This window comes from Heptranchias perlo, chromosome 18, assembly GCF_035084215.1.
Source record: "Heptranchias perlo isolate sHepPer1 chromosome 18, sHepPer1.hap1, whole genome shotgun sequence".
Classification (NCBI taxonomy): Eukaryota; Metazoa; Chordata; class Chondrichthyes; order Hexanchiformes; family Hexanchidae; genus Heptranchias; species Heptranchias perlo.
Genome location: NC_090342.1, coordinates 54466559 through 54488302, shown reverse-complemented (window position 1 = coordinate 54488302; position 21744 = coordinate 54466559). Strand labels below are relative to the sequence as shown.

Genomic DNA, 21744 nt, shown 5'->3' with positions numbered 1-21744 from the left:
AAGCAGCAGGGACCAGAACCAGCAGCATCCAGCAGCAGGGACCAGAACCAGCAGCAGGGACCAGAACCAGCAGCATCCAGCTGCAGGGACCAGAACCAGCAGCATCCAGCAGCAGGGACCAGAACCAGCAGCAGGGACCAGAACCAGCAGCATCCAGCAGCAGGGACCAGAACCAGCAGCATCCAGCAGCAGGGACCAGAACCAGCAGCAGGGACCAGAACAAGGAGCATCCAGCAGCAGGGAACAGAACCAGCAGCATCCAGCAGCACGGAACAGAACCAGCAGCATCCAGCAGCAGGGAACAGAACCAGCAGCAGGGACCAGAACCAGCAGCATCCAGCAGCAGGGACCAGAAACAACAGCATCCAGCAGCAGGGACCAGAACCAGCAGCATCCAGCAGCAGGGACCGGATCCAGCAGCATCCAGCAGCAGTGAGCGGAGACAGCAGCAGGGACCAGAACCAGCAGCATCCAGCAGCAGGGACCAGAACCAGCAGCATCCAGCAGCAGGGACCAGAACCAGCAGCATCCAGCAGCAAGGACCAGAACCAGCAGCATCCAGCAGCAAGGACCAGAACCAGCAGCAGGGACCAGAACCAGCAGCATCCAGCAGCAGGGACCAGAACCAGCAGCATCCAGCACCAGGGACCAGAACCAGCAGCATCCAGCAGCAAGGACCAGAACCAGCAGCATCCAGCAGCAAGGACCAGAACCAGCAGCAGGGACCAGAACCAGCAGCATCCAGCAGCAGGGACCACAACCAGCAGCATCCAGCAGCAGGGACCAGAACCAGCAGCATCCAGCAGCTGCGACCAGAACCAGAAGTATCCAGCAGCAGGGACCAGAACCAGCAGCATCCAGTAGCAGGGACCAGAACCAGCAGCATCCAGCAGCAGGGACCAGAACCAGCAGCAGGGACCAGAACCTGCAGCATCCAGCAGCAGGGACCAGAACCAGCAGCATCCAGCAGCAAGGACCAGAACCAGCAGCATGCAGCAGCAGGGACCAGAACCAGCAGCATCCAGCAGCAGGGACCGGATCCAGCAGCATCCAGCAGCAGTGAGCGGAGACAGCAGCAGGGACCAGAACCAGCAGCATCCAGCAGCAGGGACCAGAACCAGCAGCATCCAGCAGCAGGGACCAGAACCAGCAGCATCCAGCAGCAAGGACCAGTTCCAGCAGCATCCAGCAGCAAGGACCAGAACCAGCAGCAGGGACCAGAACCAGCAGCATCCAGCAGCAGGGACCAGAACCAGCAGCATCCAGCAGCAGGGACCAGAACCAGCAGCATCCAGCAGCAAGGACCAGAACCAGCAGCATCCAGCAGCAAGGACCAGAACCAGCAGCAGGGACCAGAACCAGCAGCATCCAGCAGCAGGGACCAGAACCAGCAGCATCCAGCAGCTGCGACCAGAACCAGAAGTATCCAGCAGCAGGGACCAGAACCAGCAGCATCCAGTAGCAGGGACCAGAACCAGCAGCATCCAGCAGCAGGGACCAGAACCAGCAGCAGGGACCAGAACCTGCAGCATCCAGCAGCAGGGACCAGAACCAGCAGCATCCAGCAGCAAGGACCAGAACCAGCAGCATGCAGCAGCAGGGACCAGAACCAGCAGCATCCAGCAGCAGGGACCAGAACCAGCAGCATCCAGCAGCAGGGACCAGAACCAGCAGCAGGGACCAGAACAAGCAGCATCCAGCAGCAGGGACCAGAACCAGCAGCATCCAGCAGCAGGGAACAGAACCAGCAGCAGGGACCAGAACAAGCAGCATCCAGCAGCAGGGACCGGATCCAGCAGCAGGGAGCGGAGACAGCAGCAGGGAGCGGAGACAGCAGCAGGCACCAGAACCAGCAGCATCCAGCAGCAGCGACCAGAACCAGAGGTATCCAGCAGCAGGGACCAGAACCAGCAGCAGGGACCAAAACCAACAGCATCCAGCAGCAGGGACCAGAACCAGTAGCATCCAGCAGCAGGGACCAGAACCAGCAGCATCCAGCAGCAGGAACCAGAACCAGCAGCAGGGACCAGAACCAGCAGCATCCAGCTGCAGGGACCAGAACCAGCAGCATCCAGCAGCAGGGACCAGAACCAGCAGCATCCAGCAGCAGGGACCAGAACCAGCAGCATTCAGCAGAAGTGATCAGACCAGCATCATCCAGCAGCAGGGATTACAGCCAGCAACATGTACCAGAACCATCAGCATTCAGCAATAGGAACCACAACTATTAATATCCAGCAATAGAGACCAGAACCAACAGCCAGAGTTAGGGACTAAAACCAGCTGCACAGTGGCAGCCAGTTGAATCATCTCAATCCAGCAGCAGAGTCCAGAACCAGTGTCAGGGACCAGAGCTCCCAGGATCCTGGTGTAGAAAGCAGAGCCAGCAGAGACCAGCAGCATCCATCGTCAAGGACCAGACCCCCAGAATTGAGCAGCAGGAATAACAGCAGCATGCAGCAAAACCATCAGCATCCTGTGGCAGAGTGCAGTGCCCCCAGTGTCCAACATCAGGGGCCAGAGCATCCAGTGTCCAACATCAGGGGCCAGAGCACCCAGTCTCCAACATCAGCGGCGGGGATCAAAACCACCATCATCCCGCAACAGGAAGTAGAGTCCCTAACATCCAGCAGCAGACATCAAAACTGGCAGCAGCCAAAAGCAGATCCCAGAGCCACACCCAGCAGCAGGGACCTGTACAGGTGGGACAATAAGAATACATTAACCCAGGGCTGAATAATGTAGGGGTGATGCTACATTAATATCTTGGATGTTAGGAAGGCCTATCAGAGCTCTATCTTTTTGGATGCTTTACCTGTGCTTAATAATCTCCCTGCAGATTTTAAATGGAGTATGTGGTTTGTTGGAAAGAACAGGTTAATGAGCCAAATTGTTTTATGTCAGTCCATTTTTTTGTTTCAGTGTTTAGAAGATGCAATCTATTCACCAAGGGAGGGATGTGCTCAGTCAACACTATATGCAGAGTTAGCAACTGACACCTGAACAGCTCTTGGATAGGTAAATATTGCAGGTGAAGGTGGGCTGCAATAATGGAAATCCCCTCGGGACAGAAAATGGTTCAAAATGAAAAACTCTGTATTACTAACGTTTCTCTAAAAAATAGAATCTTGGAGTCCTTCCGTGACATCCTTGAGGTCTATTGCAGCCAGTCTCCAGGATGAACTGCCTGAACCTTGTGATGATGTGGAGATGCCGGTGATGGACTGGGGTTGACAATTGTAAACAATTTTACAACACCAAGTTATAGTCCAGCAATTTTATTTTAAATTCACAAGCTTTCGGAGATTTTCTCCTTCCTTTCGGAGATTTTCTCCTTCCTCAGGCAAATGTTTCAAGATGAAACATTTGCCTGAGGAAGGAGAAAATCTCCGAAAGCTTGTGAATTTAAAATAAAATTGCTGGACTATAACTTGGTGTTGTAAAATTGTTTACAATTGTGAACCTTGTGAAGCAGAGTAACCATCTTGCATTTCCCCCTTATGAGAAATCTATTGAGCAGCCTGCAGTCTAGGATTGCACAGATGTATTTGACTTCTTAGGCATCTTAAAGTAGTTCTTTCGTAAGAAAATAGAGCCTCTTTTCTGCTCACTGCATCCAAGGGGCCCTGGATATCACAGCTAGTGTGTCCTGTGGGTGAGGGCCTGGCGTTGGCCAGCTCCAGGAGAGTGTGGAGGTTGTTAAATGAAGGAAAAAGCTTGTATCTCAACTTCATTTACAGAAAGAGCAATCATTGCTTCCTGTCATCTGCAGCTTCACTATTCTGAAGTTGAGCACAATGTCCTTATACAGTCTTTATGCACTGCAGTAAGTTTATCTGTAAATCTCATTTCAGACCAGAGCAGATGGATCAGCAGTCACTAAGCAGAGAATAGCTAAGTGTATGGTGGAGTGTATTCTTCATTTGTTATCGACTGGCAGGTAGGAAAACCTCCAGCCCACTCAGCAGTCATTCTACAAGGTCAATGACTCTTAACAGTGTATTTGTACAGCAGCCATGTAAGGTAATTCATACGACAAAGCATTATTGTCTGAATCTGAGTGTGGAACATGATCCAATTTGGCAGAGCTGTACTAGCTATATGATATTTCCTCCAGTCCACGAGGACCGTAGGTCTCTCTTCACTTCAGCCACTACTACGCCAGTCTCCACCTGTGCATAAAAGATGATGGCCAGGCACACCCTCGAAGTAGACAGAGAATACATTGAATTGAAGGAATTTAGATCCTACTCCACAAGTAATTGCTCTATCCAATTAATTAAGAAGCATTTAAATGGCAATTTTCTTTTGGCCTAATTTTATTAAAATAAATTGAATTCTGTCTATTTTTATTAAAATAGTTCAAGCTTCCCTTGGGCTCAAATAGCACTCTTAGTTCCTGGAGATTCATAAGAACATGAGAATTTTTAGTAGCAGGCTTTCAAACTTAATTATGTTAAAGCTACACTATTTTCATTCCCCATCTCCTTTAAAACTCTTGGGTAAAAGTCGTCTTCAGCTTACAATTCGGCTGGAATTTCCCATTTACTTTTTTGTATCATTCTCTCTTTCCCCAGTTCTTTATTTCCCTACATCTGTGTTTCTTTTTGCTATTTCCCTTTCTCTCCTTCTTGTTTATTTTTGCCTTATATCCTGCTTTAATTTCTCCCTTTTCTGCCTGTCTCTCCTCCTCTATTTGTTTTCTCTTAGCTCTTAATTCTGCCTGTTGTTTTTCCTCTGTCTTCTCTTTCTTTCAGTGTAGGCAGTGCTGAGAGTTAGACACTCTCCCCCCCATTGAGGAATGTTTTCCTGATGTGTGACAACAATGCAAGTTGAACAAATGAAGGTAAGCATTGTCTTATAAACTGTTTATTTTACTAAGGAAAATATTTATTTGCAATGGAAAGAAGCATAACATACAATTTATATGTATAAAGACAGTCATTATTAATGAAAAAAAATGTTTCCGTATAGAATAAAATATAAACTTTTCTACGCCAGAAAGACAGGATTAACGCTGATGCATTCTGGTAACCGTTCCACATATATCGTATCAGGAGACATACAGAAATGGGACATTAAAATTATACATGTGTTCAGCCAGTTAAAGACAATGTTGGGGAATACAATACTGGTCCACTTTTAGATTGCCATCAAACATTCCCCATAAACTTTAAATCATCACAACCAGGCTGGAAATTCCAACTGGTCCTACGTCCAACAACTTGTAATGTTGGATCATCGCCAGGACCAATTTAAATTAACCGACGAACAGCAGTTTAAATATAATTAGCTGGCACTTAGATCAGGATCAGAGTTGACGAAATCGTTGTAGATAACAGAAGTGAATGGGAATGACAAATTGGAGCTCTGGATTTGGAGGCAGATGCCTCTGTGCTGAGTTAGCACAGTGTTACTGTACATAATCAACTTGAATATTTGTGTATAATACCAGCTATGATCAAATTGCACTCTTTGGATACTATGAATAAACACTGAAAATTGTTAAGAAATACTTCAATCAGGACACCTGGAAAGGTGTGGATGAAAGGTCTAGGAGCTGTGACTTTATAGAACACGTCAACAGACTATACTGTGAATCGTGAGCTGTCTGAACTAATCAAACCAATAAACTAACTTTCACTTTAACTCTCTTAATAAAGAGTACTTTAGTTATATAATGTTGCATACTCACTTCTTGGGATTGATAACTCTCAATGAATTCCGGTACGTGGGAAATTCTCCTTTTATAAAACACCACTACTTATACCTTTTGTGCTTTCTAACTTGCAGTATTGGCGTGACAATTTTTGAACATTTTATAGCCTTAGCGTGGAGAAGGTGTTCCTTCAATCCTGGCAAATGTGTCAAAATGGCACTTGGAAGGAAGGATGCAGGTGTATAATTATGACAGCAGTATGTAGCACATAATCAAGAGATAAAAAGAAAAAAATAACAAATGCTGGAGACCCGAAATAAAAACAGAGGATAATGGAAATACACAGTGGGTCAGTCAGCCTCTCTTTCTCCTTCAGTTGCTAACTGATCTACAGTTTTTGTTTTATTATATTTGAATACTGAAGTAAATTGCTCATTTACTTGTTTGCTCGCTAATGCATTTGGGGGTAAGATTGCTTTGGTTGCTAGGAACAGTGACGTTGAAAGTGAAGATATTTTGTGCTTGTTCTTCCGAGTGAAATTGGAACCATTCTAAAAGAACTAGAAATACCGAGCAGAAGAAATCCATACAAGCACATTTAAGATGCGGCTAAGCATAGCAACCACAGGAGTTCATATGCCTTGGAGTCTTTTGGAATCAAGAACCGGCTTTTAAATTCATTCATGAGGGGCTTCGGGGGAAAGTTAAAATACAGTAATATTTCAGTAAACAATTCTAATCATTCTCTTAAACCCTACCTTCCCTTGATGTCTCCTTGAAGGCCCCTTTATCTTTCCAGGATCTTAACATTTCACCACTGCATTTGGGATTTTGTTTTTGAAAACTACTTTGTAGAGAAGTACACCTGTATCTACTGAAAGCATGGTTTACTGCCAGATGCATAAAACTGATGTAAAAGCTGCATAATTTGTCAAAAACTTTCAATTAAAAAAGATTGCAATCTCTAACTCATCACTTGACATTCCCAACAATGTGTTTGAGTAAGTCCTCTGCCCAACCCTAACTTCCCTTGTACATTCAAAAGAATCACTAAATTAAAATTTTACTGTTGAAACCTGTATCCTCAATCACTCCAAACAGTTTGAACAGGGAGGCTTTCTGGACTAACTTGTTCTGTTTGTAAGTTTATAAAGGAGATCAAATTTCAACAGACATGTGTGTTTTGGGCACACAGTCAAGCATTCCTCTCTTCACTCAAAGATGTGGCGTCCGATTCAAAACAGTTTTAATTCATTTGTAATCGCTTAGGTCCTGATTTATTGGTTCCATTTCATGGCTCTGCCCACTGCAGGACATCTCGACTAAAAGGAGTAGGAGAGAAGATGAGAGAAATCAAGTAGGGGTTGGGTGTTTTGAAAGCCTCCAGATTATAGGAAGAAAGGCGGCTAAGGAGTTCCACAGATTTGAGATCCTGGGAAGGAGTGAGTTAGAGTACGGCAGGGTGATCAGTAATGAATTCTACACAGTGTAGGGGGAGAGACTGTAGGGTGGCATATTTTCAGCTTATGAGGAACAAGAGAGAAAAGTTCAGAGCGACATGGGCCATAGCAGTATTGACAGAACAGAAAAATTGCAGCTAGAGGCAGAAGATTATCTGCTGATAAATTGCAGATTATCAGCTTTTTCTTGTATCTTGTCAAGGAGTGTGAGAGGTGCTTAAAGAGCTGCCTCAGATACAGGAGCAGTACTCATGTTTTTCTTTTCTCACAAAAGATAAAACTAAGCCTCTTGGAGGTAGTTGAAAGAGGTCCATTCAAGATCACAGGAGATGATGAGGCCAGAATGTCAATAGATGATAGGAATGAGGGAACCGGGAATGAATATTTCAGAATTACACCCAACCAGAATAAAAATGTAACACCTAGGCTATGTGTGATTTGGGTAAGTGTACTGCAAAACCCTCCTACTTCACCTGGAGTCAAATCTCTGAAAAGCAGTTATTGCATGTAAAGGTTTACTTGTCAATACTTCTAGCTCTCTCATTCTGTCCTCATGGTCCACTAAACAGAACGTGTTCCATTAGTGCTCATCAGAATTAGAGTTAGGGCCGTCTCCCAGTGTGAATGGAATAAAGACTTTACCCCAATATGTTTTTTTCCCCAAGACTGTCACTGCAGAGAAAACGATCATCCATTTTGTTTTGGTTCAACTTAAATGCAGATCAAATGCAGCATAAGGAAGGAGCTGACCAATGCAATGACCTCAGTCAAGACCCGAAGTCTCAAAGAATGAAGACGGAAGTTTAACTGGTGTATAAATACGTCTTTAAAACAATTTCTGCTGGTTAAGATTATTTTTAAACAAGGAAAATACAAATACATCTATAGAGTGGTCCATGAAAATATGTACAGAAAAGCTGGCTGTAAAACTTGGAGTGAATTATTCCAAGCTTCATCTTATGCAGATGTCAACACTGAGGTCTTGGTAATCAAAGTAAGATTTCTTTGACCTCTCTGGTCAGAAACAGGACTAAAAAGTGCAGTCAGCTAGCATTTGGAGAAATACACGAATAAAGAAATCCCACTTACTGAAATTCCATCAAATACCATTGATGCATAATTATTAAATGTAAGCAGAATCTCTTTGGAATCAAGGTGGCTCCAGGATGACACACCTGCTAATGGAAGATCGAAACTAAGTCAACCTTCTACAGCATACTTGGTAGTCCAGTAGTTGAGCCACTCAAGTCTGCAGTATTCCAGGATACTGCTGATGATTAACCAGACAGCCTGGCTCACCAATGGAACCTGGAGGAGTAGGCTGGTCACTGGGAACTAAGATTCTTCCCACTCAGTTCCAGATAATCCTGCAATCCAAATGCCATGATGGATAGTATGGCCCTAGATAGTGGGAAGATTACCAATTCTGTACGCTGGTAAGCTACATGGTTTTAGCTGATTAAACTCCAGCAGTACCCCTAAACATATTTGGGGATCCCTGAGCCTTGGTTCTGGCCAACCTGCAACTAAGTTCACTAGACTTAGCTGGGTGCAGAGTGTCCTTATGGAGAGTCTGCTATCCATATCAGGCAAAGAGTCATTCTAACTGTGTGGATTTCTGAGTATCTTATATTAGAGCCTGTTACCATGGTGATGGGTTTCTGCAGGTCAGACACTTGGCTGAAAAAAAATGGAGATGGTTAAACTTTACTAGCGATGCTTTTCTACATTTGTAGTATGCGTATTAACCATTCCTCTGTGGGAGATATAGGATTGATTGGTCCCTGGATCAGAAGAGAAAAATGTGATGTCATTGGCAATTTCAGTCTCCTGAATCACATTAACTGGGTCCTAATGCAAATAATGAATTGAATATTGAAAATGCTCCCCTTCACGTTCATTCTTTTGCAAGAAGTTCATTTCTGCTTCATAGAATCATAGAATGATACAGCACAGAAGGAGGCCATTCGGTCCACTGTACCTATGCTGGCTCTTTGAAAGAGCTGTCCAATTAGTCCCACTCCCCTGCTCTTTGCCCATAACCCTGCAAATTTTTCCCCTTCGTGTATTTATCCAATTCTCTTTTGAAAGTTATTATTGAATCTGCTTCTACACCTGGAGTATTGTGTTGGTCTCTTTACCTAAGGAAGGATGTACTTGCCTTAGAGGGAGTGCAACAAAGATTCATCAGATTGATTCTTGTGATGAGAGGGTTGTTCTATGATGAGAGATTGAGGAAAATGGACCTATATTGTCTGGAGTTTAGAAGAATGAGAGGTGATCGCATTGAAATGTATAAAATTCTTAGAGAGCTCGTAGATGGTGAGAGGCTGTTTCCCCTGGCTGGAGAGTAGAACTAGGGGTCATAGTCACAAGATAAGACGTCTGCCATTTAGGACTGAGATAAGGAAAAATTTCTTCACTCAGAAGGTTGTGAATCTTTGGAATTCTCTACCCCAGAGGGCTGTGGATGCTTAGTCGTTGAGTATAATCAAGACTGAGATCGATAGATTTTTGGACACTAAGGGAATCAAGGGATATGGGGACAGGGCAGGAAAGTGGAGTTGAGATAGAAGATCAGCCATGATCTGATTGAAAAGCAGAGTAGGCTTGAGGGGTCATACGGCCTACTCCTGCTCCTTTTTCCTATGTTCTTTCAGGCAGTGCATTCCAGATCATAAAAACTCACTATGTAAAAGATTTTCTCCTCATCTCACCTCTGGTTCTTTTACCAATTATACCATTATACCACTTAAGACTGACTCTGCTTACTAGCCAAATCTCTTTAGGTAGAAGACTTGGAGCAGCACCAAGTTCTGTTTCTTAGTCTCCTGTCTCCATTTTATCAATAAAAAATAACATAGGAGGCCATTTGGCCCATTGTGTCTGTGTTGGCTCTTTGTTAGATCAATGATAGAATACACAGCATTAATATTGTGAGCATCCTATAAGGAAGTCACTGAAGAACACTGTCCCTTTAATAAAGTTTATTATGGGTGTCAGTGTCCTTTCTCTGTTCTGTTGGATCGTAGCTTCAATCTTTGCCCAGTAAGAGCAACACTGAGACGTGAAGGACCAGTGAGGCATAGAAATATTACAGCCACAGTAAACATTTACAGTAAAACTCAGGTTGGATTGGTCAGCAAAGGCTAGATCTGAAATAACATCCGTTAAATGCAGTGCAGACTTGTTTTCAGATCTTTACTAAAAATACAAATGCAAAAGCTTGGTTAAAAAATGATGACCCAGGAACTGAGACACTAAAACTACATAGTATCAAAACTGATAAAGGTCATTGAAACTTTGCTGTAGAAGGCAACAGGTTACACCTGCTGCCCAACAGAAAGTTAACTGAGGGATCGAGGCTGTGATATCACAGAGAGAGGAAGGTGAACCAACCTCCCAGGGCGTGAATCTGTTAAAGGGGCAACGTTCCAAGTGATTCCCCATAGCTGGACTGAGAGCAATTCTTACTTGCACACAGAATGAATAGAACACATGAGGATGAGGTGACAGCATATTGCTATCAACTTACCGAAATTCAGATTAATCTTTTCTGCTGGTCCTGAAACATGGAATCTTAGCCCACAGTGAGATCAACCTCCTTCACACCCTTAAAGTAAATGGCTTGATACAGCCAGCCCGCACGGTTTAAAGAGCAATCAATGCAGGAATGAAGACTTACGTTTTGTAACTCAAGTTCCCAATACATAAATTAATATTCAGTAAGTATGTTTGTGATAAAGAAATACAGGAAATAATGCAAAAGTATCTGATCTTCTCCTGGATGGCTGTTGATGGCCAGTCCGAGTGGGGTATTATATAAAGGGGCTGCTTTCATTGCAAATCAGGATAAAAGCCACCTTAGGGTCCTTTATGATGTTGTGTTGACTCTTCTGTCAATTTCAATGGTGGTTCCATTAATCCCTACGCTGGGAAGGCTCCTGAAGGCAAAGCAAGATGCAAATGTACAAATTAGTATATATATATATAAAAAAATCAGACATTATCAAAAAAAAGTTACCACATGGTCAATGAATAAGTAGTACAGAAAACAGAACTTCAGCTAGGCAAGAGATGCACAGGCAGGAAGGGTTCAGCAAAATTAGATTTTGCAATCACTACCCTGGAAAGAAAACTTTGTGACCCCATCATCAGTCTGCTGGTGACAGAGGTGTCAGTCTCCTCATCATCAATGACTGTAACAGGGACTGGGATGGATTAAACTGCTGCAGGACAGTTTGCTGGTATGGATACAAATTCTGAGTGACAGACTGAGCTACCTTTAGGTAAATGGGAAACAAATCGCAAATTATTTGGTGTTCTGTACATTTGTAAATGGGATAAAAATTTGACTCCAATCAAGTTAACAGCGCAGACAACACAATTCAAGAGACTGGTAAGGGAAGCATCACAACGGGTAGTGCAGATAGGTTGGCAATTCCATTGGACCCAGCTTTCAGAAAACCTGTTCAGTTATAGCTCCTGTCACCAGAATAACAGCTTGGCCCAGTCAGCACCACTGCCACCTCTGAGTCAGCAATTGGTGAGTCTGAATCCCATTGTAGGATTTGAGCACATAATCCAGGCTGACACTCCATTGCAGTAATAAGAGAGTGCTGTATTGTTGGAAATGCCATCCTTCAGACGAGATGCTACACTGTTCCGCTGGTTTAAATGGAGATCCTGTGCGACTATTACAGGAAAAGCAGGGAGTTTCCCAAAGTCCTGGACAATATTCCTTCCTCGATTTACATCGCCAAAAAAATTAACCTGCCATTGATCTCATGACTGTTTCTGGGATCTTGCTGTGCACAAAATGGTTACCAAGTGTGCCTACATGACAATAGTACTTCAAAGTAATTTATTTATTGCAAAGCACTTTGAGGTGTTTCTGAGAAATGTGATAAACTGCTAAATGAATAAAGATTTTTCTTTTCCCCCTGCCCCATGTTTCCATTGAACGATACCCTCTACTGGCAGGAGAAGGGCACTGCAGAACTGCAATACTAAGAAACAGCAGCAGATTACATAATGTGGATGTGAAGATTTTTGCTATTTCTGTAGCTGTCAGGTCTACACATCAGTGCTTCATGTTTCACTGCCCTTACGCAGTAAAACTCTCAGGTTTTCTTTATCAATACATGCCAACTAAAATACAAGCCTGATTTCTACGCCCCCTCCCCCCAATCAACAACATTTTCCATGTTTAAAGGAATGGGGTGATTTTTAAATAACACTCAGGAACGTGAGTCATACCGTTGTGACTGGAGATCTATCAGGACTGAGTTCTCCATTCTTGTTTCATTTGCTATTATATATTCTTCTGCTGGTTGCTCCATGTGTGTGACTGCTTCCTGTGCCTGCTGCTTCTGTGCTGAACCCCTGGCTGTGAGGAACTGTGCCAGTCGAGCTCTCTCTCTAACAGACTCTGCTAATTTTTCCCAGGCATCTGTCGACATCACAGAACTGAACTCATCTTCATAGCCAGGGTGCTCTTCATAAAATAATAAATGTCTTGAGCGAACTGTGGGAAGAAACGTGACCAGAATTTAAAGCTACATTTTTGCCCTTCACCACAATGTCACATAAATCTGTCCAGCGGTCTTCTTAATAAATTAAAAGGTAACTCAGACTGCCTCGAAGATAGCTTATTACATTCATTAAACTGGCAAAATACCAGATCGTGATTAGAGCAAAAAGTCGAAGATTCTCAGACAAGGGTTGCAAGGTTATCAGATTTCTGACTATGTGGGTTCAGGCATACTAAGCAGGATTCGAAATTCTGTATTCTCAATTTTTTCTGAATATGTTGACTTACTATATACACGCACACAAATAAAAACCATTTTATGAAAGGTTAGCTCTGTTTTGCTTTTGGTAGTTGACACAGTCTTTGCAAAGTCAAGATAGGGGGTGCCCAGGAGTCTGTTAATATTTGCAGGGGATCCTTGGGAGTGTGCCAATATTTGCAGGGGGTCCTTCACAGTGAGAAGTTTAAAAACTATTCCTCTAGGTTGATGGTACTCTCTGGGAACCTCAGCCTTCTGCTGAGATAACATTACTGCTTTGACAAAGGTAAATGTAATTAATTCAAAAAAACAAAGGGATTTTGGGGGTAATTTTGAATCACAAATTTTACTATGCATTTAACTGGTAAGTCATGGCATTGACATTGTTACTGGACATTTACTAGTAAACTCCACTGTCGAGGTGCATGTACTAATAAATGCTGGGAATGACAAGAATGTTCATGATTATATCCATTTATAGTCAAAGTAATATAAAAATAAGTCTGAAGTAAAATGTACATTGTGGTGATGCGTGGGCTATTTGCAGTGCAATCCGTCCTGCTCTCCATCCTCAATCTGTCCTTAATTACCCTCCGAGAATGGAAAGAATAATTGACTTCAATGAGTGGTGACTAAAATAGTGTTTACAGATGAAAGTTATTTTTTGTTAATTGTTGAACTTTTTGACATAGGTGGAACTTGTTCAGGAAGAATAGTCTGCATGCTAACATATTGGGGTAAATAGGTATTGCTTCAGAACATGAAAACAATAATTGGGATTCGTCTGGAATTGCAAGTTCTCTCTTTCTTTATCAAAACCGAATGTGGTACTGCTGTAGTAGGATTAAGATACAGATTAGTCAGAATTTACAGCACAGAAGCAGGCCATTCAGCCCAACTGGTCTATGCCAGCGTTTAAGCTCCACATGAGCCTCCTTCCACCCCTCTTCATCTAAACCTACAGCATATCCTTGTATTCCTTTCTCCCTCATGTGTTTATCTAGCTTCCCCTTAAATGCATCTATGCTGTTCACCTCAACTACTCCTTGTGGTAGCAAGTTTCACATTCTCACCACTCTTTCAGTAAAGAAATTTCTCCTGAATTCCCTATTGGATTTATTGGTGACTATCTTATATTTATGGCCCCTAGTTTTAGTCTTCCCAAAAGTGGAAACATCTTCTCTATGTCTACCCTATCAAACCCTTTCATAATTTTAAAGACCTCTGTCAGGTCACCCACCAGCCTTCTCTGTTCTAAAGAAAACAGTCCCAGCCTGTTCAGCCTTTCCTGATAAGTATTCCGCGGTAGAGTTTCCGCTTTGGGCACAATTATGCGCTTGAGATTCCGCTGGTTAGGTTACAGTTCAAGTTTTCGATAAAAATTATTTGCATAATTACAAACATAAAATCTTCCATGAACCAGCGCAATCGGGCAACGTAATAGAACAAAATCGTTTTTTTCCCCTTTCCATTAAAAGGTATTCATTGATGTATTTAAGAGCAGTAACTTGGTGCAGTTTTATTAATATAGCTGAAAATGGGTTTGTCACACAAAATAAGCATTTTTACTAAGTGTCCAGTCCTCCACCTGTGAGAAACCTGATTTAAAATCACTGAAAATTACTTAGAAGAACTATACTGAACCATTTACTACTTCCGTTGGTGTACACTAGTCAGTTTCGTAGTAAAATATTTTTTGATATGAAAAGCTTTGGAAACGTGCCCACTTGTGCCTGTGCGCCCAAGAAAATGAGCACAATTTGAAGAGCTTTCCCGAACCAGCGCAATCTCACCATGTCAACCTGGGGGCGTGGCCAGTTGTGGGCGGAGCCTGATTTGGCTGAACTGATCTTGAACCAGTGTAAAAGATCATGGAAATTTGAGCGTGAATGGTTTTGGGCAGAACTCACTCACATTTAAAATTTCCCAATCTTTTGCGCTGGTTCAGCCGATTACGCCTGAATTGCGCTGATATTACTGGCGTAAAGGAGCGGAAACTCTACCACAACCTCTCAGTTCCGGTATCATCCTAGTAAATCATTTTTGCACAGTCTCCAGTGCCTCTATATCCTTTTTATAATATGGAGACCAGAACTGTGCACAGTACTCTGTGTGGTCTAAACAAGGTTCTATACAAGTTTAACATAACTTCTCTGCTTTTCAATTCCATCCCTCTAGAAATGAGCCCCAGTATTTGATTTGCCTTTTTTTTTTAAATGGCCTTATTAACCTGTGTCGCTAGTTTTAGTGATTTGTGTATCTGTACCCATAGATCGCTTTGCTCCTTTACTCCATTTAGACTCTTATTATCCAAGCAGTATGTGGCCTCCTTATTCTTCCTACCAAAATGTAACACTTGTCTATATTGAAATTCATTTGCCAATTATTTATTAATGTCCTCTTGTATTTTGTCGCAGTCTTCCTCAATATTAACTACACCCCCATTATCGCCCGCAAATTTTGAAATTGTACTTCTGATTCCCGAGTCCAAATCTTTTATGTAAATGTAGAAAAACAGTGGTCCCAGCACTGATCCCCATGGAACACCACTTCCCACCTTTTGCCAATCTGAGTAGCTGTCCCTACTCCCTGTTTTCTGTTCTATAGCTAGCTTGATTCTACTACTTGACTCCTGACTCCACATGCTCTAACCTTGGATAAATACTGGTTAATGTTAAGGTTAATGAGGAACTAAAATAAATGGGAGGAAATTATGTTCAGGGTAAAGAGAGGAATGGAAACATCATAAACAGTTCAAATAAGTACAGCAAGAAACTAAACTGTTTTTGGACTAATGTAAGGTGCAGAAGGATTGAATGGATATTAGTGGTACACATCTACAGAAATGCTGCTATTATTGGCGTAACAGAAACACAGCTGCAAGCAGATGAATAAGAGGTGGAGTTAAAAGGTTGTAGAATGCTGTATTTAAGGTTGATCTATTTAGCAAACTGTACAAGTGGCACTATTAGCAAAGATGATCTAACACAAGGAAAGCCAATTAGGCACAATAGAACAGTGTCTTTTATTTAAAATAGATCAACTTCACCTACCCACCATCTCACTGTTGTCTTCAAACCCTTCTCCCTCCAGAAACATATCAAGTTACCTCTTGAGCCCATTAAAACTGTCCATTTCATTGGTCTTTTGATAATTTATCCCACAACTCTCTTCCTCTGCTTGCTTTCTAATTATTACCACATGCTCCCTCGTATTTGAACCATTCACCATAGTGAACAATTTGTCAGATTAAGGTCTGTTAATTCCCTTCATAATCCTCAATCCTTAAAACTTCAATTTGGGTCAACAATAATATGAATCTATATAGAGCCTTTAATGTAAAAGAGCATCGCAAAGCACTTCACAGAGGCGTAATCAGACTAAAATGGACTCTGAGCCAAAGAAGCACATAATAGGAGAGGTCAAAGAGGTGGGTTTTAAGGAGGGTCTTAAAGGAGGAGAGGTGGAAGGGTTTAGGGAAAGAATTCCAGAACATACAGCCTAGATGGCTGAAGGCACAGCCATCGATGGTGCGGCAAAGGGAGTTAGGGATACACAAGAGGCCAGAATCGGAGGAACGGAGTTCTCGGAGGGTTGCAGAGCTGGAGGAGGATACAGAGATAGGGAGGATTTTAAATTTGAGACGTTGGGGGTCCGGGAGTCAACGAGTACATGGGTGATGGGTGAGTGGGACTTGAAGCGAGATAGGATATGGGCAGCAGTTTTGGATGAACTGAAGTTTATGGAGGGTCCAGGAGAACATTGGTCACCTTAAAGACTCCTTTTTTCCAAAGGAAAGCTAATAGCTTTTTTCATAACTCAAATGTCCAGTACTTAAAATCATTTTTGTTGCACCATCTCAAGGGCAACAGCTATCAAAAGGGTGAATATAGTAGAAGAGGAAATGGCAGAACCAATCTGGGTGGAATTTAGTAATAAACAGAAAATTTTGATAGGATAATCATGGAAAAACTTGATTTCTCAGATGGTATGTACAAACCAGGTACAACCACAAATCATTGGAGTGAAAAGTACAGCAACTTAATAGACATACTTAATGATTCCTTAACAGTGTGAAGGTGTTGGAGAATTCACCCCATGTTAGACATAGCCATAGTCAGTAGACTTTGAACTAATTTTCCTAATTGTCTAAATTCCCAAGTCATCAAATCTAACTCAGTCCTTGTTAGAAGCGAGTTGCCCCATAGTGGGCTACATTGTAGCCATCTGGTATTCCCGCACAGCTTGTAACTCAGAGAAAGAGAACCTGATGATCAGAAAGTGCATGATTTAAATATCATTTTTAATTTCCATATTGTACAGTTAAAACACTTTTCTGTTTATAGAAAGTGATATTGATTTCAATATCATTCATCCACATGCCACTTTGTTTCATCAGTGACCTTACTGTGCAATTCAATTTGCAATTCTGCAGAACTGCTGAAAATACATGAGTGCTCCTCGTTGCAATTAGCTGATATGAATTTATTCATTTCCCTGTAAGGATAGTCCAAAAGGAGGGAGTTTTACCGGGAATGAATCTCCATCATAGTGGTTGCATTCTCTTCCAGTTAGCTAACTGTGATGCTGCAACACTGGAGGAAAATCATAAATTCAAGTCCAGACTGAGGATCATTACGATTGTAGCAGATTGAATTGCATAGATTATTTGCAAGAACTGAATGCTGCCTGCACGCCAATGATTATTAAACAAAAGCTCCTGAATGTTTATCCGCCTCACATTGCCACTATCAAATCTTAGTCAACTGTCCACAATCTGTAGTCAAATGCCCTTGAGGTGCACGAGGATTTTTTCAGCTTCATATTGGTGGAAACTTTCAGTAAAAAATCAAGAATCACACCCGATCCTTTCCCTTTTCTACCTTTGCTGAAGGACAGCCTCAGATACGTGTTTTCTGTTTCTGTACCACTTTGCATTATCTTACATTATTATATTAAATAATAACTGCCATTGCTTAGTCTATCTGCTTAATTATTCCTCATCTCTGAATGCTGTTTATTTCTAATATTTTCATCTGATATCAGCAAATGTTATAATATTACAAGATCCAGCAGGTGCTCCTGAACTGAACTCCATGGAACTCTACTTGTCACTGCCCTCCAGACATGTGTTTTCATTCTTTATCATTACCTGCTTCCTGTTGCTAAGCCAACTTTGAATACAACTGAATAATCTGTCATTAATTTAACATTCTTCAAATCTTACACATGGAATTTTATCAAGCATCTCCTGAAAATCGAAGTAACATATTCAATGGTCAGCGCTTAACCACTAGTATTAAGTAGCTTCATGAAGCATGATCCAAATTGATGCTAAACACTGGTTATGGCCTGTATGCTCTTTAGATTCTTGCAACACGATGATCTTTCAGAAAGGTACCTTTAATCAGAAATCACAATGTACTAAAGAAGACTGAGGTATTTTATAGATCATAATGACTTTAACAATGGGTTAAAAGAGAAGAACACAAATATGGGTCATTTAATCTTTTGAGGTGAAAAATCACAAGTAAAACTTCCATAAAGATAAATCTCTGATATTTCTCTTCAGTCCCTGGAAATAGTCTAACAAAACTCATGTAAGATGGCACCTACATTATTCAGCCGTTAGCTGGTCAGTTTCTGATCTATTCTAATGCTCTCAGTAATACAGGAATCAGTGTTCTTGAGGATATTTGATCATCTGTATATCCATCCTTGTACTTATAATTTTTAACCCTGTATTTAACCGGATATTGACCCATTCTTTTTAAATTAGAGTTGATCTAAATAGCACTGGTTGTTTTTGATGGGAGTCGATTCCATACGTCCACTAAGACAGACAATCTTTTGTGTACGTGGAAGTTGAACCTTTTGCAAAGAATGAGAGCAATTCTGCCAGCGGCATGTTATAGCCAACCTGTCCCAATGCAGCCAGCGCATCTCCAGAGATGAATTCCCCTCCCACCCCTGCAGTCACCTCCTGAATCCAAGGTTACATTCCTTGGTCCCCTCCTCTTTCTCATCTAAATGAGGACATAGGGACAGAGGTGGGTCATTCAGCCTCTCGAGCCTGTTCCGCCACTGAATGTGATCATGGCTGATCTGTACCTTAAGTCCATCTACCCGACTTAGAAACATAGAAAATAGGAGCAGAGGTAGGCCATTCGGCCCTTCGAGTCTGGTCCGCCATTCAATATGATCATGGCTGATGCTCTACCTCAATACTCTATTCCCGCTCTCTCCCCATACCCCTTGATGCCTTCTGTGTCTAGAAATCTATCTAGCTCCTTCTTAAATATATTCAGTGACTTGGCCTCCACAGCCTTCTGTGGTAGAGAATTCCACAGGTTCACCACCCTCTGAGTGAAGAAATTTCTCCTCATCTCAGTCCTAACTGTCCTACCCTGTATCCTGAGACTGCGACCCCTCGTTCTGGACCCCCCAGCCAGGGGAAACATTCTCCCTGCATCAGGTCCATCGAGCCCTGTCAGAATTTTATATGTTTCAATGCGATCCCCTCTCATTTTTCTAAATTCGAGTGAATACAGGCCGAGTCGACCCAATCTCTCCTCATACAACAGTCCTGCCATCCCAGGAATCAGTCTGGTAAACCTTCGCTGCACTCCCTCTATGGCAAGTATATCCTTTCTTAAGTAAGGAGACCAGAACTGCACACAATACTCCAGTGTGGTCTCACCAAGGCACTGGTTCCATATCCCTTAATACCCTAGCCTAACAAAAATCCATCAATCTCATTTTTGAAATTTTCAATTGACCCCCAGCCTCAACAGTTTTTTGGGAGAAGAGTTCCAGATTTCCACTACCCTTTGTAGTGACATCACCCCTGAACGCCCTAGCTCTAATTTTAAGGTTATGCCTCCGTGTTCTGGACTCTCCCACCAGAGGAAATAGTTTCTCTCTATCTTCCCTATCAAATCCTTTAATCATCTTAAACACCTCAATTATGCTGGTTAGGCTTGAGTACTGTGTATAGTTCTGGTCACCACATTACAGGAAGGACATAATTGGACTAGAGAGGGTACAGAGGAGATTTACGAGGACGTTGCCAGGACTGGAGAATTTTAGCTATGAGGAAAGATTGGATGGGCTGGGGTCATTCTCTTTGGAACAGAGGAGGTTGAGAGGTGATTTAGTTGAGGTGTTCAAAATTATGAGGGGCCTGGAAAGAGCAGATATGAAGGACCTATTTCCCTTAGCAGAGAGGTCAATAACCAGGGGGCATAGATTTAAAGTAATTGATAGAAGGATTAGAGTGGAGCTGAGGAAAAAATTTTTGACCCAGAGGGTGGTGGGGGTCTGGAACTCACTGCCTGAAAGGATGGTAGAAGCAGAAACCCTCAACTGATTTAAAAAGTACCTGGATGTGCACCTGACACCATGACCTACAAGGCTACGGACCAAATGCTGGAAAGCGGGACTAGGCTGGGTGGCTCATTTTGAGCTGGCACGAACACGATGGGCCAAATGGCCTCCTTCTACGCCGTAAATTTTCTATGATCCTATGAATTATATCACCCCTTAATCTTCTATATGCAAGGGAATACAAGCGTAGTCTATGCAACCTGTCCTCATAATTTAACCCTTTTAGCCCCGGTATCATTCTGGTGAATCTGTGCTGCATCCCCTCCAAGGCCAACATATCCTTCCTGAGGTGCGGTGCCCAGAACTGAATGCAGTCTCCAGATGTGGTCAAACCAGAGCTCTGTACAGCTGTAACATAACTTCCACCCCTTTGTATTCCAGCTCTCTTGAAATAAAGGACAGTATTCCATTAGCCTTTTAAATTATGTTTTGTACTTGTTCACTAGGTTTTAATGATTTCTGTAGTTGGAACCCTAAATCTCTCTGCTCCTCCATAGTTCCTAGCTTCTCGCCATTTAGAAAACACACTAATCTATCTTTCTTAGGTCCAAAGTGGATGACTTCACAATTTCCCATGTTGAATTTTATCTGCCACAGTTTTGCCCACTCACTTAATCTATCAATGACTCTTTGCAACTTTCTGCTCCCATTTACATTATTTACTGTGCCAGTAAACTTAGTGTCGTCAGCAAACTTAGAAATGTGGCTCTCTATTCCTTCATCCAAGTCAGTACTGCAGCCCTAGTACAGATCCCTGGGGAACGTCACCAGTCACATCTTGCTAATTTGAGTGCATACCCTTTATCCCTACTCTCTACCTTCTAAACAATTCCCGATCCAAGCCAATAGGTTGCCTCCAATTCCGTGCACTCTCACTTTTGTTACAACAACAACTTGCATTTATATAGCGCCTTTAAGGTAGTAAAACTTCCCAAGGCACTTCACAGGAGAGATTATCAAACAAAATTTGACACAGAGCCACATAAGGAGTTATTAGGACTGGTGACCAAAAGCTTGGTCAAAGGATTAGGTTTTAAGGAGCATCTTAAAGGAGGACAGAGAGGTAGAGAGGCGGAGAGGTTTAGGGGGGGGAATTCTAGAGCTTAGGGCCCAGGCAACTGAAGGCACGGCCGCCAATGGTGGAGCGATTAAAATCGGGGATGCGCAAGAGGCCAGAATTGGAGGAGCACAGAGATCTCGGAGGGTTGTAGGGCTGGTGGAGGATACCGAGATAGGGAGGGGCGAGGCCATGGAGGGATTTGAAAACAAGGGTGAGAATTTTAAAATCAAGGTTTTGCCGGACTGAGAGCCAATGTAGGTCGGCAAACACAGGGGTGATGGGTGAACAGAACTTGGTGCGAGTTAGGATACGGGCAGCAGAATTTTGGATGAGCTCAGTTATGAAAGGTGGAAGATGGGAGGCCGGCAGTCTCTTTTGTGGAACCTT

At 42.7% G+C, this 21744-nt stretch overlaps 1 protein-coding gene across 2 annotated transcripts in view; it reads right to left on the bottom strand.

Moving 5' to 3' along the window:
- Window positions 1-4853: 4853 nt before the first annotated feature.
- Window positions 4854-21744, bottom strand: part of creb3l2 (cAMP responsive element binding protein 3-like 2) — a 76579-nt gene continuing 59688 nt past the window's right edge. For both annotated transcript variants that reach the window (XM_067999922.1, XM_067999923.1), the window contains exons 11-12: window positions 12379-12646; window positions 4854-11063 (exon numbers count right to left, since the gene is read on the bottom strand). In XM_067999922.1, the coding sequence (XP_067856023.1) occupies window positions 10994-11063; window positions 12379-12646 (338 nt within the window). In that variant the 3' untranslated portion in view covers window positions 4854-10993. The remainder of the gene's footprint in view (window positions 11064-12378; window positions 12647-21744) is intronic.